Consider the following 17,062-nt stretch of genomic DNA (forward strand, 5'->3'; position numbering starts at 1 on the left):
GGTCTTAAAGAAAATTCACCTTTGAATGAGACTGCAGAAAATTACCAAAGAAGTACGCTTAAGCCATCTGGCCCTCTATAGCAATGTGTTGTAACATCATATAACAACAGTGTTGATATATTACGAAACTGTTGAGTCTTAGAATGATCATGTTTTGCAGGATGAATTCTTAAATCAGACTAAAGCTGTCCAGTGCAACTCTTCTATAGCACTTGCACAGCCCAAATATCCTATCAATCATGATCATTTCATAATTATATAATGATCATATCATCAGATGAGGGTGGAGAACTAATTTCCATTCTAACAGTAATGCCATCTCCTAAGACTATATTCTTTTTTAATCAGCTGTTATTTCTCAGAATACTCTCCAAGAAACCATCTGAATTTTTAAGTTGATTTTCCATACATATCCAAACACATGGGTATTTCAAAATGAATGGAAGAAAGCTCATACTTTGCCAATATATTTAAAAGTTCAGTGGAATGACCTGAGGCTTAATAACCCTCTCAGCCTGACATCAATCCAGTGTAAAAGACTGGAATGGCTAATTCCAGGCACTATTCATAAAGAATCAGAGAAAAGTAATGCAATTCATGCCAATCAGGATGGAATCAAGGAAGATATATTTTATTTCAAGAAAGCTATCTTGATATTTTTTGAGGTGTTACATTTTCCTGAAAAAAAAAAATCAATATTATTGATGTAATACTTATGAACTTTGGTAGAACTTCTGGCACCAAACAACATTTTGATTAAGAAATTAGAGTTACCTAAAGTCATCACTAATTATTTAATAGATTAAAAACAGAGCAATTGACATTTCTCAGAAACCATTACAAATAGGGACTCATCATCAAGAGGCTGTCAGTCAGCTTTTCAGGGTCACTCTTGGGCTCTACGCTGGGTTCGACATTGTAATCAGACTTGTAAGGGAAACAGAATTATCGCAGGTAAAATGAGCAGAAAATGAATGGGGCAGTTGTAAGCCCTGAGCAGAGCAGGCGGTCAGTATGCAGTGATCTGACCATGCAGTAAGGTAGGTACCAGTGCACAAAGTGAGATGAAACAGAAAGACAAGTTGTAGATGTTGTGACAAGAAATCCAGTCCTGGTGGTCGCCAGCCTCTGTGGTTTTCGCTGTGTACTGCCTTTCCCTGCCTTGAGCGCTCAGACCAGGCAGTGACCATGCAATGCATTTTGCCCTTAGATTCCCAAAAGTCAATTACAGGAACTCCTAAGAACCTGTTCAAGTCCTCTTGTAATGACAGCTATGCATGGACATCCAGGGTAAACCAGACTATTTAACAAATACATACGTATACTGCCTTGGTTAGTGTAATTCAGTGATGACTTTTCCATTATTACTTCTTTCAGGATTTAGCGTGTGCCTATAAGCATGCTAGTATTTTGATGGTGTATTTTTATGGAAGTACTGAAAACACGTACAGCTAATGTATGAGGTCAGGATGGAGCTCCTATTGCTTAGGACATACTAAAATCAAGTCTGAGGTGACTTGTCCACAGACAAATATCCTTGGATTTGCTTCACTGAAGTTTGTTAGATCACATCCTAATAGGGTTATCCAAATCATGGATTAGGGCAAAGCCAAAGAACATGTTTGTTACATCCTGTTTGGATTATACCAACATAGACACAAACAGAACAAACCTACAGCAGATTTTGGCATGAAATGAAAGACTTTTTCTGTCATGTCACAGTTGTTCAAGAGCATGTCAGTTATCCCTTGAAAATAGCTTCCATAGCCTTTGCAAAATGTGATTTTGAAGACAGTCTTTAAATTTGTAAGTTACGCTTTTCCACAGAATACAGATAGAGCAATGACTTGATTCCGTGTAGTTCAAATAACCAGCTTAATTTTTTCATTTGCAGGAAATGAGATTTTTTCTACCTGCTTTATTTTAAAACTTCTTGGGATATAAAATCTTTCTGCTCAGTCATTAGCTGTAAATCGCAGAATGAAGCAGTACCCTACAGCATTTCCAGATGAAGCGGTCTGTTTATACAGAAAGCACAAGAGCTATAATTACTACATGATCACATTTGTATATCAAGGTCAGAATTCTGTGATTCATGCTATTGTTTGGACATAAAGGGAGTTGATTTTCAGCATGGTGGTGTACAACTACTATTATTGTTACATCAGTGACTGTAGAAACAATATTAACTTTTGCTTGTTTGAGTTTTTCTAGTTAGGTTAAATCCAGTTCAAACATACATGAAAATTGGCTAGTTAACATTTGTCCTAAAATATTCATTAGACATGCAAAATATATATTTATATTATTGCTGTTCAGGTTGTGTATTCTACTATGAAAGAAAAAGAAAAATCCTCCAAAACAAAAAGCAAACGAAAATAGGTCATTAAATGACTTATGCATGAAATCACACAGAGTTTAAGCAATATCAAATGCAGGTAATTGAAGAGTGTAAAAATATTTCCTGGTCTTTTCCTCTCCTCTGCAAAATCCCTGCATAAGGTTTTCTTCTTGCTTATTATCCAATATACTGGCAATTTTTATATTCTGTTCCTGGGAATCCATTGGCTTTCCACACTATTTAAGCAGTTCTAAAAGCTTAAAAATATGGGGATTCAACTCATTATACTTATTAAAGAGCTAGGATTAGTCAAGCACTTAGATTGTATCCATTAATTCAATATGGTTGTATGTATTTATAATCAGGCACAAGAATAATTCTTTCCTCATCTGAGAACTAATAGAATTTGCTATTGTATTATTGTATTGTATTGAATCATCACCCAGCTGCCGTTAATGTCACCCTGTTCTCAGCAAGGCCTCCTTCTTACTTAAGCCCTAACTAGTCTTTCTCTTTTCAGGTGTAGGTGTCCCTAGGTAAAAAGCAATCATATTTCCCCAGGTTTTCATTGTTCTCTATCTGTTCTGGGATTCTATATTTCCTATTCACTCCCCGCTCCCACTCACATACTGTCATATATAAGGACTTTACATAAATCTGATAGTGTTACCTTCACATTGCCAAGGACGGTTGGGAAGCACTGTTTTTCTTTTTTTGGGGGTGAGAAACATAGTCAAGATGCCATCTTTACACAGCCCAAATTCTACTACTGTCCTTGGGTCGAGAGTTTCATAAAAGCTGTATTTAGCCTCAAAAGACTCTTTACCCAGACAAAATACTCACATGGGTGTAAGGCCTGAGGAATTTGCCATCTAAATGATGCCCTAATAACTTGTCCAAGGTCACTGAGTCAGGGTGTTGAACCCACATGAGTGTATTCATCACTGGGCCACCTTTCTTCTCTCTAGGAGAGCCACATATGTTTCCTTCTTAGTGTTGTTTCTCATCAATCAATCCTGATAAGTTCAACTAACTTGATTTCTTTATAAATATTTTTCTGGATTTCTTTCATATTTCATTTTATTTGCTGGTTGCTGTAGTACTGAGAGGCCCAGAAATGAGTAGGAGACCTAGAAAGGGAATATAATCATCCTGAGCCACTCAGATCTAACCGCAAATGCTGGTAATGCTGCCTATAGCAAATGGGTAATTAAATAATATTCAGTAGGTTATTACAGCAGACATAAGGAGATTCTGTGACTTTTTGGGCTTATGAAAAATAAATTACCATAAATTCAAAACATAATCTAATGTAAATCATAGTTACTTGTGAACTTAAGTCAGCATTCGATTTAGAAAGCAATGAGCCATTATGTATTTTTTTCTTTTTGCTTTGATTCGAATAGCATAAACCTATAATCATGAAGGTGACTGGTTTGCCTAAGGAGATGGATAATGTCATTAAAAGGAACAGATGTGCTGTAAAGTTAAACAACAAGCAGACATGTCATCATGGGTTAAGCCAGATCCAGGGTTGCCAGTGGCTGTGATTTTGTTGTAAGACACTGGTACTCGGTTGTCTGCTGGGGGAGGCCTTTCCCAGCCCACAAAAATCAGTGCAGCACCCAGATCTTCTTCTAACACCTTTTCCCTCCATGTAATGTAATATTCAAGCATAATATTCCTGGTTTAAGGCAGATACTTCTCTTACACCCTTGCCTTCATATCAAAGGACACACCTCTTCCTTATGGACAGAGCCCATAACCATTTCTTCTCCCAGGCTGCCAAGCTGGAGGCATACCTGGTAGAATCTCAGATCCTTTCCAGCCAGTATGTAAAAATCTGAAATCTGCTGGTTAAAGAGATGTCTAGCCCCCCTAACAGCAAAAGGGCTCTTGACAACATCACTTGAAAGTATCCTAAAGGCTCAGAAACAGAAGGGAAAAGAGATATAGTTAACACCCCATCCAAAAACTTTTATGTCACAATTCTTAATTGAATCCCATGTGTCTTGGAGACAGGGATTATTCTATGTTATTTTTAATGTTAAGGGTTGGCAAACCTCCAGACCCACATGACATATTTGGAAACATAAAACAAACACGACAAAACCCATAAACAAACTACAGCAGTCTCTGGGGAAATAGGTCAACAGAAGTCACAAGACTTCTCTTAGAGAGAAGGTTAAAAAAAAAAAGACTCATAGAGGAGGAGATGTGCTTTTCCTTACGGAATCAAGTGGTGTGCTCAAATGGAAACGGGAAGACTGGCTAAGCAAAGGTTGTGATCAGGAGGTGGCCTCCCTCCTGCTCCCTTTCTGCCTTGGCCCCTCTGTTCAACCCCAATCTCATCCTTATGGGTCCTTGTCACACATCCCGTTCTGCCAGCCTACCTGCTCCACATCTGTCTGTCTCATGTGGCTCGCCCCAGTCTCCTTGCTTTACCACCTCATCTTTAAAAGCAACGGCTTCTGAGTAGCCTTCTCCTTCCCAGCGCCAATACCTGGCCCCAAGCCCTGGTCAATCTTTTTCCACCTTGTCCCTTTGGACCTACCATGGAGATCAGCCCAGCAGGTCTCAAAGTGAAAGGCATGTCCCCGTCCTATCCACCTCCTCCAGAGGCTCTGCAGCGTCTCTATCACTTTCTTTCCCCCGCAGCAATGCAAGTCTTAAACTGGAAATAGTATGCAATGTAATAGTGGAGAAGTCTGATGAAAAACTGTGCTGATATGACCGTCTCCCCACACCCGCCTCCCTTCTACACGCAGGATTCCTCCCCGTCAGGCCACTTCCTGCTCCCAGCCTCTTGATCCTTCAAATCGTATCTCCATCTTCCAAAAAAGACCAGTCTGGTGCATACACCTGACATGGAAATTTTCAGCCTGAATGGTTAGACTGAAGTTGTATCTGAAAACAGGGTCTTCTGAAGTGTCAGACAACTTGGACAGGCGATGTTACCAGCTCTGCGCTCAGTGCAGCTGAGTGAGTAGTTGCCACATTTAGTTAGACGAAGAGTTTTCCCAGTCAGCTAAATGAAGCTCTCATGTAGCAATTTTTAACAAGGTGTTATTTTCAGGGGATTTCTAATGGATCTGTTTACCACAATGAAATTCACAATATCAAATCCAGCAGTCAAATTAGGTATGATAAATTGTCATTACTGAAGAATTAATGGACATTGTTTTAAACTGACTGTTAGAATAAGGGATCTTGTCAGTCCCATAGCTTTGGTCAGTTTTGCTTATTTGATCTTTTCTCCTCATCTAGGTAGGTTTCTGGTTGTGACAGATGAGACATGAGATCTTCAGCTTCCAGGCTTTCAAGTTTTTCTTCACGAGATTCACTATGGAATCGGTAAGAAAGAAGAAAGACATAAATATAAATAACTGGTTTAAAGTGTAAAAAAGCAGACCAGAATCTTTGAAAAATTATCCAAAAAGAAATTGGTTTTATCAATTGCAATACTTGCCAGTGGTTTGTTTTTTTCTGTGCTTGATGCCACTTTGGACATTACTACAGTGGGTGTTTTTCAGAGAAAGTCTAACCTATTGATCCTTCCATGGATCAAAAAACCAATAAATCAGTAAATCCTTACAACACATGGACCGCCTGAGCAAGTACTGGAACAAACACTAACATCTATTATGTATTTTGCTTTGCTTTCATAGCTTTCTAAGCTGGATGGGGGGGCTGGGTATAAAAAAGACACTTTTTGTAACTCTTTTCAACTCATCTAGATCTGGTACCTCATGTTGTTTTAGCTTTGTAAACAACAAATCTCTGAGATCAGCCTGAAAAATCTATGGCAAGATTTGTGCGGGGGCTTGAAAGAGGAGGGACTCCCTTCTTCTCGTGATGTAAAGTGCTGAATAGCACACAGTTGTCTAAATATGCTTTTGTTTATTCAGTCTCTGGATGGTGAGTGCTCTTCTTTTAAAGCTTTTACTGTGTTTCATTGAACCACTAAAAGCTACATTTGGATTGCCTGACTTGAACCCCCTACAACAACAACATTGACGGTTAAGGCTGAGGTTTTCTTTGTACCTGGTGCACTGGCTGGAGCTATCCTGGCACAGGTCACTGCTCCCTGCGTGGCCATCGCTGCAGTGTGGGACCTTCACCTTTCCTTTTTCCCTGGCGGAAACGGTTGACCATGCTGTGCTCCAGCCCAGCCAAGAGGGGTGAATCACTGCTGCTGATCTTCTGAAAACTGAATAAATCTTCCTTTGGTGCATTTGCTTTGTCATATGGCTATGCATATTTTTCCTTTTTAAGCCCATGATGCCTTAAATAAGCAAGAGTTCAGAAGTCAAACAATCATCTTTTGAAAAGTATGAAGCCATTAAGCTGGATATTTCTATTTGATTTTGAAACAGGACTGAAGTTTTTATGTCCTGTTGCTCCTAGATTTTCTTGGAGGAATAAAATAAAACACAACCACCAGCAAGCAAATCGGTGGTGAGACCACTGAAATTAATGAAACCTGATTTCCTATGGATTTGGGTCTTGACTGCAGCTCCTGAGGAGGTGCAAAACATCAGTGAAACTTTTCCCATGATTGGGACACTTACAGGATCTTTCTCCTACCCCGTTTCTCTCAATAAAGAGCAAGATGAGGGTGAAACTTTTCTGTCCATGGGGGCAATAAACATCTTTTTCCTCTGCTCATTTTTATTTTCCCACAAAACTTCTAGGAACTGAGGAATTTTGACACCTTTCCTGCCACCCTTTCAAATTTGCTGGGACCAGCAGTGCATTAAAAAAATCATTAGAGGCAGGACAGATGAGCAGATGATCACCCTTTACCATAGTCAATGGAGAGCCAGTTAACTTAGGAAGCAGCAAGCTCAATTTCAGTGGTTAAAAAGCAAATGAGTAGTCAGAGAGAGGGGGCTGCTACAATGGACTTCTAGACTGAAATTCCAAACCTCTTTATTTCATTTAGCACCATGTGAACACTGAACCAATGAAGACTAGGTCCATGCAGCAAGACCAGTTTCCAAAAGCTTTCAGATTGTTGTCTGCTGTCCTGGGTTTTAACAGAACCCCACAATTCGAACATTCAAATGTCTACTTTAATAAAACATTCAGACCCTAATTTTAAATTTGAGTAATTTTTGCTTGATGACAAGCCTTTGAGCATTAAAGCAGATATGCCTCAAATTATTTCAGGTCTTATGTATTGTCAAACATATTGATGTCCTTAATAAAAAAACAAACAAACAAATGAAAAAAAAAACCCAAACAACAAAGAAAACCCACAAAAAACCAAAAGACATCACTCCTGAGTTGAAAATTTCCTATGCTAAGTTCAAGTCTAGAGTCTGGCCAAGTGATGCATCCTTGAAAATAGAGGCTTATATAAAGGAAATGCAGATGTGCTAGCAAGTTCAGTGGTTGCAAGGGCCTTTTTTATAACATCCAACATCTGCAGATTTATTTCCAGCATTTCTCTGACGAGATGCTCTTTAGGAAATTAGGAAATGAAGTATGCTCAGTCAACACTCTAAGTCAGCTTTTGAACTTCAGTAGGCCCATACACGTTCATGTCTGCAAACTGTGTGTTAGGAAAGCTTGCGTAAAGCAACAAATGACTTCTATGTATCTGTTTAGCATGGTGGGGTCTCAGTCCCTCTTCTTCCACTAAATACTGCTCTAATGCTAACAAATTCATAATACAGAGGGGAAAAAACCCTCAGAAAACCAGATCTCTCTGCTTTATATTTTCACATCATGAACAACTAGTAGAAAGCAACCCTTTCGTTTACCTGCCAATCCTTTTTGTCTATCCAATGAAGTGCTGATGAAATTGTTTGGCCTGAGTGCCCTTCTCATCCTTCAGCTATTTTTTGAAACTCTTACAATAAAACATATAATAAAAATACTTAGTTCTGATATATCACTACTCAGCTGGAAAAGCCCCCTGTGCTTTCACCTAGAAAAATAAATGTAATTGCCTGCATTCCACAGATAGTGAAATGATGCACACAGAGATCAAATGCCATGTCACAGCCGTGAGTGGCAGCTCAAGGACATGATCCCAGGTCTACAGAGCCTTTATTTAGTTCTCAAACTGCTTCCCAGCTTCATTTTGGCCTAAACCTCCAGTTTCACTGTGGGCAAGGCGCATGCTGCCAAGAGCATACATTTAGCAGCTTAGGTAGAACCAGAGATGTGCCTGGATAATGACACAGCCATATCATTTCCAGAGGGAAAGAGAAAATATTGAAATGTTTGCAGTGCAGGCTGAGGCTTTATTTCATGCTCTTTTTATTTTGGAGAGCCTGCTATGCCAGTTGCCCTGCAACATGTTCATTTCTGCAGTATCACTCTCTGATTTTAGTCATTGCTATTTCTTATATAAAAAAAAAAAAAAAAAAAAGTGTTCAGATACTATGATTCCTGCTTTGGAAGGACTCTTATTTTTCTTGTTTCAATCACAGAGTACCCCTTCATGGTATATTGGCTTTGTCTTGTGCTTTGCAATCCCACTAGAGTGGCCTGCTCTCATGCTAATGTGTCTGCAGTGCCCTTCCCTACAATACTCCAAGGATTTGGTCAGGGTCAGGAATGCAAGGATAACCACGCACAGGCTTCCTCCGTGCTGGTCCTCACCCTCACCGACACGGCGTTGGCGGCTACTGCTGGGAAAGCAGCTCTCGTGGGCCCGGCAGTCCTCGCATGACTGTCTCTGTGAGGAATGAGCAGGCTCCCATTTGCACCACAGGCAAGGGTTAAATTTGCCAGAGGGCTCCACTGACAGTTTACTTATCCATCAGCATTCATTAGAGTTTGATATCTTTGGACTCCCCAAAATACGGTCCTTATAGAAGAATATACTGCTGGGTTATAAGCTAAAATGCTAAAATGGTTAGCATTTTGCTGTTTTTCTCTTTGGAGGATGCAGAGGTTGCAGGAGAACAGCCCGTTGCTTGTTGTTGTTACTGTGAGCCTGGAATGCCATTATGTGTTTGCATGACTCTTGATCTTGCATGACAAAACCAAAAAACAAAGGCAAAACTGAATCAGCAGATTAGTCAGCTTAATCTTGTGTAACTCAATGCTGCACTCCATTTTCAGCTGTTATTTTCAGCTGTCCTTTGAGATGGCTATTTGAGCTTACCTATCATTCAGTCAAGCTCCTTGCACAGGACATTCAAGTAAATAAGATGCAAAGTATATCATTCAGTGGTATGTTTCCGATGTTTTGATTTAATCTTTTTCATTTGGTACATATTTCATTAAAAATGCAAGATCTTAATGTTACCAAAATGTCATTTATAACGAGAACACAATGGGTTCTCTTTTTGCTATCATATTAATATTGAAAGAATGCAAAAAGACCCTTTTGTTTAAGCCACTATTTCTAGTGCTAAAAGGCTTTTAAACTAATACTGTAGTTTCTGAGGCAGTTGCTTATGTTTTCTTATCTAATTTTAAGTACCAAATGAAGACAAATGCTCAGAGATGCCAGTATTAAAATTGAAATCAGCTGATTCTTGTATTCAAAAGAGTCACAGCAGCAACAGAAATTGTTGATGCAGCTCATGTAGTCCATAAGCCATACTGGTAGATACTGCCACTTAAAAATACAGAATTGCAATCAGCATGTTTGCTGGATCTGGATTTTGGTTTTCTGCATGTACAGTGATGATTTAGGCAAGAACATTTTTCTTTGACTGGAAAGTTACCTGACTATTCTGTCCCAATAACACAATCATTTCAAAGATTTGTTTGCAAATGTCAAATCCAACAGCGGTCTTTCTCAAGTAGAAACACTTTGCAGTTTACCATATAAGTTCCCCTCAAGCAAATTAGCACCAGTCACAATGTGTGATGTAGGCTTCAATGTTTAAAACAGAGTTTGCCGCTTCCTGTGAGTACATTGTGCACTGATGTGATATTAAAAGTGTAAACAAGCTGCAGGTTAAAATATGTAATTGTTACATTTCGTACAAGGCTCAGTCAGCCGTCGGGACCATCATCTGAGAAGGGACTGCTCCTGGAGGTGAAACTCCTCCTGACCAAACATTTCCAGCTGAAGTACAAAGTGATGATGTTATGTGTCCTTACATAAATGGGCTGGTTTTGTTTTTTAAAACAAAACTATGGGAGTTCCATCAACAAAAAAATTTACTGAGATTTAGCACATGAGATACTCCAAAACCAAAAGTCAAACTCACCCTGCTGAGATTCTTGTTGATTTGAAGCTCCTTTTATCCTCTAAGCCCAACATTATGAGAAGAGTTGATGTTCAGAAATATTTGTGGATATTCTAGTACCTGTGGCCATAAATTTAAATAAATATTTCCCATTAATTTTGTCAGAAGTTATCCGGGAATGAAATTATAAAAATGTAGCAACAGCAATTTACCATATAGACATTTTCTCAGGGAATCTCAAACCAACTTTATTGGGGATCAAATGCCATGGCTGCCTTATGCCATACAGTGATCCCATACAGTGAGTTAGGATAGGAAGGAGGATGGGAAGTAATGCTGACTGCTGTGTTTAGCTGAAACAGATGAATATAACACCAAACCACAAATTTATTCAGAATAGCAGTATAGTAGAGCAGCATAGCCTGAGGATATTTTCCTGATGAGTTTTAGCATGCCACTAGTTCTGTTGCTATTTGCTGTTGAGCTGGTGATACTCTCCATGTTTGTGAAGATGCTAAGGAGCATAAAAAGAACAACTATATAGTTTACTAACAAAGGCACGTGTATTTAAATGATTTGATGTTTTAATTAAACACTAATGCCTGATCTACACCACTTTTATCAGCAGTAATAGCCAAGATGGGAACCTTGAAAGTAAAGAAATGAGTGTAGGTGTAAACCCGTATTTGCAAAGTGGCATCATCTCTTTCATACTTGGGAAGAAAAAAAAACAAATTTGTCATGTGAGATCCTGGCATGACTATGTCTGTACTAATCAAGAGGAGTCATCTGCACAGTAGCCATGTGCACAGTGATTTCCTTCTTCAGCTAACAACTCACTTCACTGCCACACCGACAGGTTGCAAATGGCCCTGGAGGCAGCTTGTCTGAGCATGCTTGACAGCATATTTGATGCACAGCCCAGGACCTGGGTCAAGCTTGTTTCCAAAACCAAGAAGCAACCACACCTGAGTTTGTATTTGTGAGCTCTCTATCTATGCAGCAGGCAAGCGTGGCCTCGGGGTGGTCACTTACCCTTACACTGCGGGCAGTGTAATCATATCCCGCAGGAGATCCGCCACAGGCTTCAGCACAGCTGAGGCGTTGATACCCTGAAAGGCTGACTTTGCATGACTAAAGCTAGACAGCAAAAAATACAGCCCTGCCTTTGGTCAGCAGGGCCACAGCCTCCTGTATCTGCCTCCTTATCTATAGTGGAAAGATAATCTCACCGTTCTCTACCTCACCGCTGCGTGGTTTAAGCAGTTAATTGCACTGACGACACAAAGAGCTATGCAAGTGCAATGTAGCTGTTCACCTCTGGCACGTATCTGTAATGTTTGAAAGTTCACAATGATGACAATAGTCATCATCACCTGATGACTACTGCTCAGCTCTTGTGAATGAACTGATGATCTCAATCTAAATATAAGATGACTAGAGTACTATAAAATGAAAAATGCCATAGTTGCTATTCAGCTTATTGCAAAACGCCTGTGTTAGTAGTTTGTGCTGTCTTTGCTATGTTCCTTAGCCTCTCCCTAAGCACGGTGACTATCACCGATATTGCAGAAATATTATCAACTTGCTGTAATTAAGTGTCCTGTTGGCACTCACAGTAAAAAAGGCCAGGGAATCAAACGGATTTGTAGACTGAATCACTGGGTGGGATGGCAAGACAGCACAACTTCCTTGACTGCAGTGTATCATCAGTAAGGAGTGTGCTTTCCAGGGCTGCTTGGACTCTCCTCACCCGCGCTAGCTTGTCCCAGGATGGACACGGAGATGCATTTCACATCAGAATACCAGGAGGAGTGAGATAAGCATAACTTCTACTGGCAAGCCTTACATGAGAAAAAGGCTGCAGCACAGCCTCCCCCAGGATCTAGCACAGACTAAGACAGCGTTAGAGCAGACGCCGTGAAATATAACTTTCACACTCTGCTGATTATTCTTTGACATTTGTGAAGTGAAACAGTGATTTCAGTTAGTGACAATTTATAGAGAGGTGCATCTTACAAATTTAGAAGTGAACCTCAGATACTGATCGCAATTCAAAACAGGAAACATGGTTAAATCTGAAATCCACTAAAAGCTATCTGAAACAGTTATATAATTTGGCTAGTTTAAATGCAAGCACCTTTTTACAGGCAAGTTGTATCATTTATTTTTTATTAACATTGTATTAATTATCTTGCTTCCAGTGAGTTGAAGTGAAGATAATCCAAGCCTAAAGAGGTCATCCCCATAAGGTTATTTTCTCTGCTAGCATTTGCATAGGCGAAGAGGAAATGCTGCTTCAAAGCAGCAAAACTGAGCACCATATTCTCTTTAATAGAGTTAACAATTCCAGAACTGTCAAAAAACCAGACTAATAGGCAATTATGATGGGTAGCTAGTGATCTTCCTTTTTCATCTTTAGGCCTTGTGCTGTTCTCTTTATTTCCCAGTATTCTCCTGTATTCATTCTATTTTTTATATATTTAATATTTTATTTTAAAAGATCATTTTTTTCCTGATGAGGAGACACAGAAGCTCAGCTAGTGCTGCTCTCTGCTATGCCTTCATTTCTGTCACTCTTCACTGCTCCAGTTTGCCTGGCCTGCCTCCTCCCTTTCTTTGTTGAACATGCTCTTCAATTCCGCAGTTGAAATTTTCTCTAAATAGTATTAAGAAATTATGTCTGTAGCTATATGTCCAGCTTTTGTCCGCACTCTTTGGGGTAGGATTTGTTTAGGATAGCAGACGAGGTTATTTTACAATCCAAAGACTAGTGCTCAAGCTCAATAACTTCAGCCTGAAGAGGAACAATTCAACTTTAACAGTGGGAGTACTCAATCCATTAAACCAGTTTATCCATCAGTGCGACGGATTTGTGCTCACTTGAAATCTGCTAGAGAGGGATCGGGACTCCTCCTAACGTGAACACCGTAGCTGACCCGCAGACCATAGGTCTGGCTCAGAAACGGCTGTGTGACAGCCCATGATCAATGTTCTGCTGGAAATTACAGGGGATGACCACAGAAGTCCTGTTTGGCCCATGGGTCATATCCCAGCCCCTCACCCATCCAGTTTCCATGCAGGCTAGGCACACCGAAACAGCTCTTTTTGATGCTACTAACAGCTCTTCCCTGGCCCAAACCCCCAGACAGTTCTTCACTCTCCTTTCCACACTGCTTTTGATGCCACCAGCCATTTTTATCTTCTTGATCTCTCCTCCTCCTCCACTGCTCTTACGAACACGATTCTCAATTGATTTTCTTCCTACCCCTCCAGTCGCTTCTTCAGTGCTTCAATTTTTTTTTCACCCAAATCCATTTTTCAGTGCAACTCCCACACGGTTCTTTTCTTGGCTTCCTCCTCCTCCTCTTGCCTACTCTACCTTTCAGAGTCTCATGACGTTTAACAATCATCTGTACGAGCCTGGAGCTTTGTGCCGGAAAGCCAGATCACGTGAAGCAGCAGCACAGCAGCAATCACATGGCCATACGGAGGGCTTCTGCTAAGGCAATGCAATCAAAGAAACATGTTCAGGCAGGACCATTTCTCAGGAGTATTGGTCATATTTTTGCTGGCAGAACTGCATGCAAATCATTTTTTATGGGTATACACAAATCGGCTATCTCCTTTTAATGCTTACTCAGGCGTCGCAGACTTTTGTTGATATTTTCGACTATTTTTGAGTTGTACAGGCATTTTATTAGAATTACATACAAAACCATGTAAAAGCCTAAGTGTGTTGTAATACAGGAGTAGGTCCTTATATACAGAACATTAAAACCTTTGAAATGGACATATCCATATAATATTGCTCATTTTCAATTGTTCAGATTTCAGAATATTTACCATTCCTGAATTTCCCAGCTTTTGTGGAGAGAATCCCAAATACAAAGAGAAGGAAAACACATAGTATGACTAAATAAATCAGACTGAAACAGCAGATGACCATAATTACTCGAGCCTCCTGAGACCTAGCCTTCTTTAGAAAGGCACATATGGGCCCCAAAATCTAAGCTTAAAAAAAAAAAAGGGGGAAAAAAAAAATCTCATTAGTGCTGTCTGTCGATTCCCAGAGTTACATGATGCAATAACGGATAAAGGGTATTGTAACTTACTCAGAAATACTACTTGTGAGAGGATGCAGGACTGGCACACAACACAAAGGGAGGATACCAGGGATGCGATTATGGTTTCAGGCCAGTGCTGCTGCTGCTGCTTGCTCGGTTGTACGAGGGCACTGGGGTGAACTGTGCAGTACAGCCACTGCAAGAGTAATGCATCACTCTCCCTTTCTCTTTGAAGAGGCTCAGGAACAGAGTTTGTAATACGTATGAGGAATAGCAGCTTCAAGGGTGTCACTGAGACAGCAGGACTTCATAAAAATTACCTAAGTATACGCAGTGTAAAAACCTATATAGTCGGATTGCTTGAAGTGATGACTTCCTCAGCAGTGGCTGTAAGAAATTTGGTATCTTCATGCTTTGCATCACACAAAGCTTGTAGCAGAAGGGCTGGCGAGCGCAGAAACACAGCGAAGGGGCTTCGGCTGCCTGTGACCGACGCAAGGAAGGGAAAAAACCGAAACCCTCTGACCCGCCCGTGGGATTTACCCCCGGCTGAAGCTGGGGTGCACCCCGGGCCGGGCGGGCAGGGCGAGGACCCGCTGCCCGGGGGCAGGCCGGGTCCCTGCCGCCACAGGGCTGCCGGCAGGGGAGGCCCGGTCTCCCGGCTGGGGACAGAGCTGGGGCCCAGCAGCCCCCCGACCTTGTGTGCTTCCACCAAAAAGCCCTGTTTTGTAATAAAAAAAAAGACGAAAAAGAGAAAAGAGGCACAGGGCCCGCGCCGCAGCCCCCACGCGCGCCGGGGCGCGAGGCACCCCCCGCGGGGCCGGAGCCGGGGGGCGGGGGGGGGAGGGAGGCCGGGGGAGGGGGCGGTGCCACGGGGGGAGGGGGGAGGGGGAGGCGGGCGGCGGCGCCTGCGCAGAGCACTTCCTCGTTGGCCCACGTAACGGCTGCGGGCGGGCACTGGGCAGCGCGTGTCAGTCACCGGGTGACTGTCAGCGGCGGCGGGAGCCCCCGCCAGCCCCGGCCAGCCGTCGCGCCCGCCGCCTCCCCCGGCCCCTCCCCTCCTTCCCCCCGGCCGGGGGGCGCAGCCGGAGCCCGCACAAGTTAGCGCTCAATTTGGTGGCGGGCGGGAGCGGCGGTTAAGGCGAGGGGCGTGAGGGGGGTCGGCGAGCGGGTGGGGAAAGGGGCCGAGCCTGGCGGGGTGGGGGCTGGCGGGCGCCGCTCCCCTCCCGCCGCCCGCCCTCCCCTCGGCGCCGGCGGCGGGGCCGGGCTCTTCAGAGGCGGCCCCGTCCCCGCAGCCGTCGGGGGGCCGCAGTCAGCCGAGGGAGCGCTCCCCACCGGCGGGGCTGAGCGGCGCGGGGCGAGGGGTGCCGCGTGGGGGCCTCTCCCCCCTTCACCTCCTGCCCGGGAGGAGGAGGGGGCGGCCGGGGGAGAGGCTGGGCGTAGAGGACGAAGCCTCAGCCTCTCTCTGCGGCTCCGCTGCTTTGATGCTGCGGGTCTCTGCTGGCTGTTAACATCTTCCCTCTGCTCCCCCCCCCCCTTTTCTTTTTTTTTCCCCTCCACCTTCCCCCCAAAACTTGGCTTCCCCTCCCCCGGATCTGTGTGCTCGGCTCCTTCTGGGCTTTACCGGTGGGGTAGGATCATGCCGGACCAGATCACCGTGTCGGAGTTCATCGCCGAGACCACAGAGGATTACAACTCCCCGACCACCTCCAGCTTCACCACCCGGTTGCAGAACTGCAGAAATACGGTCACGCTGCTGGAAGAGGTAAATCATCCCCCTCCCCCCCTTTTTCTTTTTTTTTTTTTTTTTTTTTTTTTTGTCTTTGAGGAAGATCATCAGGGACGGGGCAGTACCACCCGCCCAAATCCACGGGAGCTAGAGGCATTGGTATGCATGTAATCTGGTCTTTTAATTGTGGGACTTTGCTCTTGTCTTGAGCTAGTTACAGAAGGCTTTCCTGCCCTGGCGTCTTAAAGATTAGTGCGTAAAGCAGTTGCCTGAACTTAAATACTACTGTTGTACTTCTTGGTGTTTTTGGTGTTGGCTGTTGTTGCAGTAGAAAAAAGTGTGAATGTTGGGATTTTTAGAGGGAAGGTGAAGATTGAGTTTTGTTTGGGAGCGTTAGCAGAGGTTTTCCCCAGCCACTCATTAGATCAAGTCAGTGCAGAACTCTGACTGCAGAAACCTGCCAAGGGAGACTTCATTTAAGACATGAGGTAAGGATGAAGAGATGAATGTGGAGTGAGGAAAATAATATGAAAACAAAGTAAGTGGTGGAAGGAGAGGAGCAAAATAATGCAGCAGAAGTGATTATACAGTCTCAGCATCTCAACCTTGAAGCATCAGTGTTGGAGTTTTTTTAATGCTTACTATGAGAGTCATTTAAATGTTCATCCTGCTTCACTATCAAGAAATAGGAGTGTGAAAACAGGTAAACTTCCAGAGCTGGTTTCTATGGGATATCAGTCCACTGCTTCCTACTTGAGGTTTC

The 17,062-nt window shown here is 42.5% G+C and overlaps 1 protein-coding gene across 3 annotated transcripts in view; it reads left to right on the plus strand.

Annotated features, from left to right (window-relative positions):
* The first annotated feature begins 5,593 nt into the window (after positions 1–5,593).
* Positions 5,594–17,062, plus strand: part of ASAP1 (ArfGAP with SH3 domain, ankyrin repeat and PH domain 1) — a 145,982-nt gene continuing 134,513 nt past the window's right edge. Inside the window, exons 1-2 of one of the 3 annotated variants that reach the window (XM_076329089.1) lie at positions 5,594–5,695; positions 16,206–16,335. In XM_076329089.1, the coding sequence (XP_076185204.1) occupies positions 5,637–5,695; positions 16,206–16,335 (189 nt within the window). In that variant the 5' untranslated portion in view covers positions 5,594–5,636. Of the gene's footprint in view, positions 5,696–15,610; positions 15,671–16,205; positions 16,336–17,062 lie in introns of those variants that run through there. The other 2 variants (XM_076329090.1, XM_076329091.1) reach the window with 2 other exon arrangements.

This window comes from Aptenodytes patagonicus, chromosome 2 (genome assembly GCF_965638725.1).
Source record: "Aptenodytes patagonicus chromosome 2, bAptPat1.pri.cur, whole genome shotgun sequence".
NCBI lineage: Eukaryota > Metazoa > Chordata > Aves > Sphenisciformes > Spheniscidae > Aptenodytes > Aptenodytes patagonicus.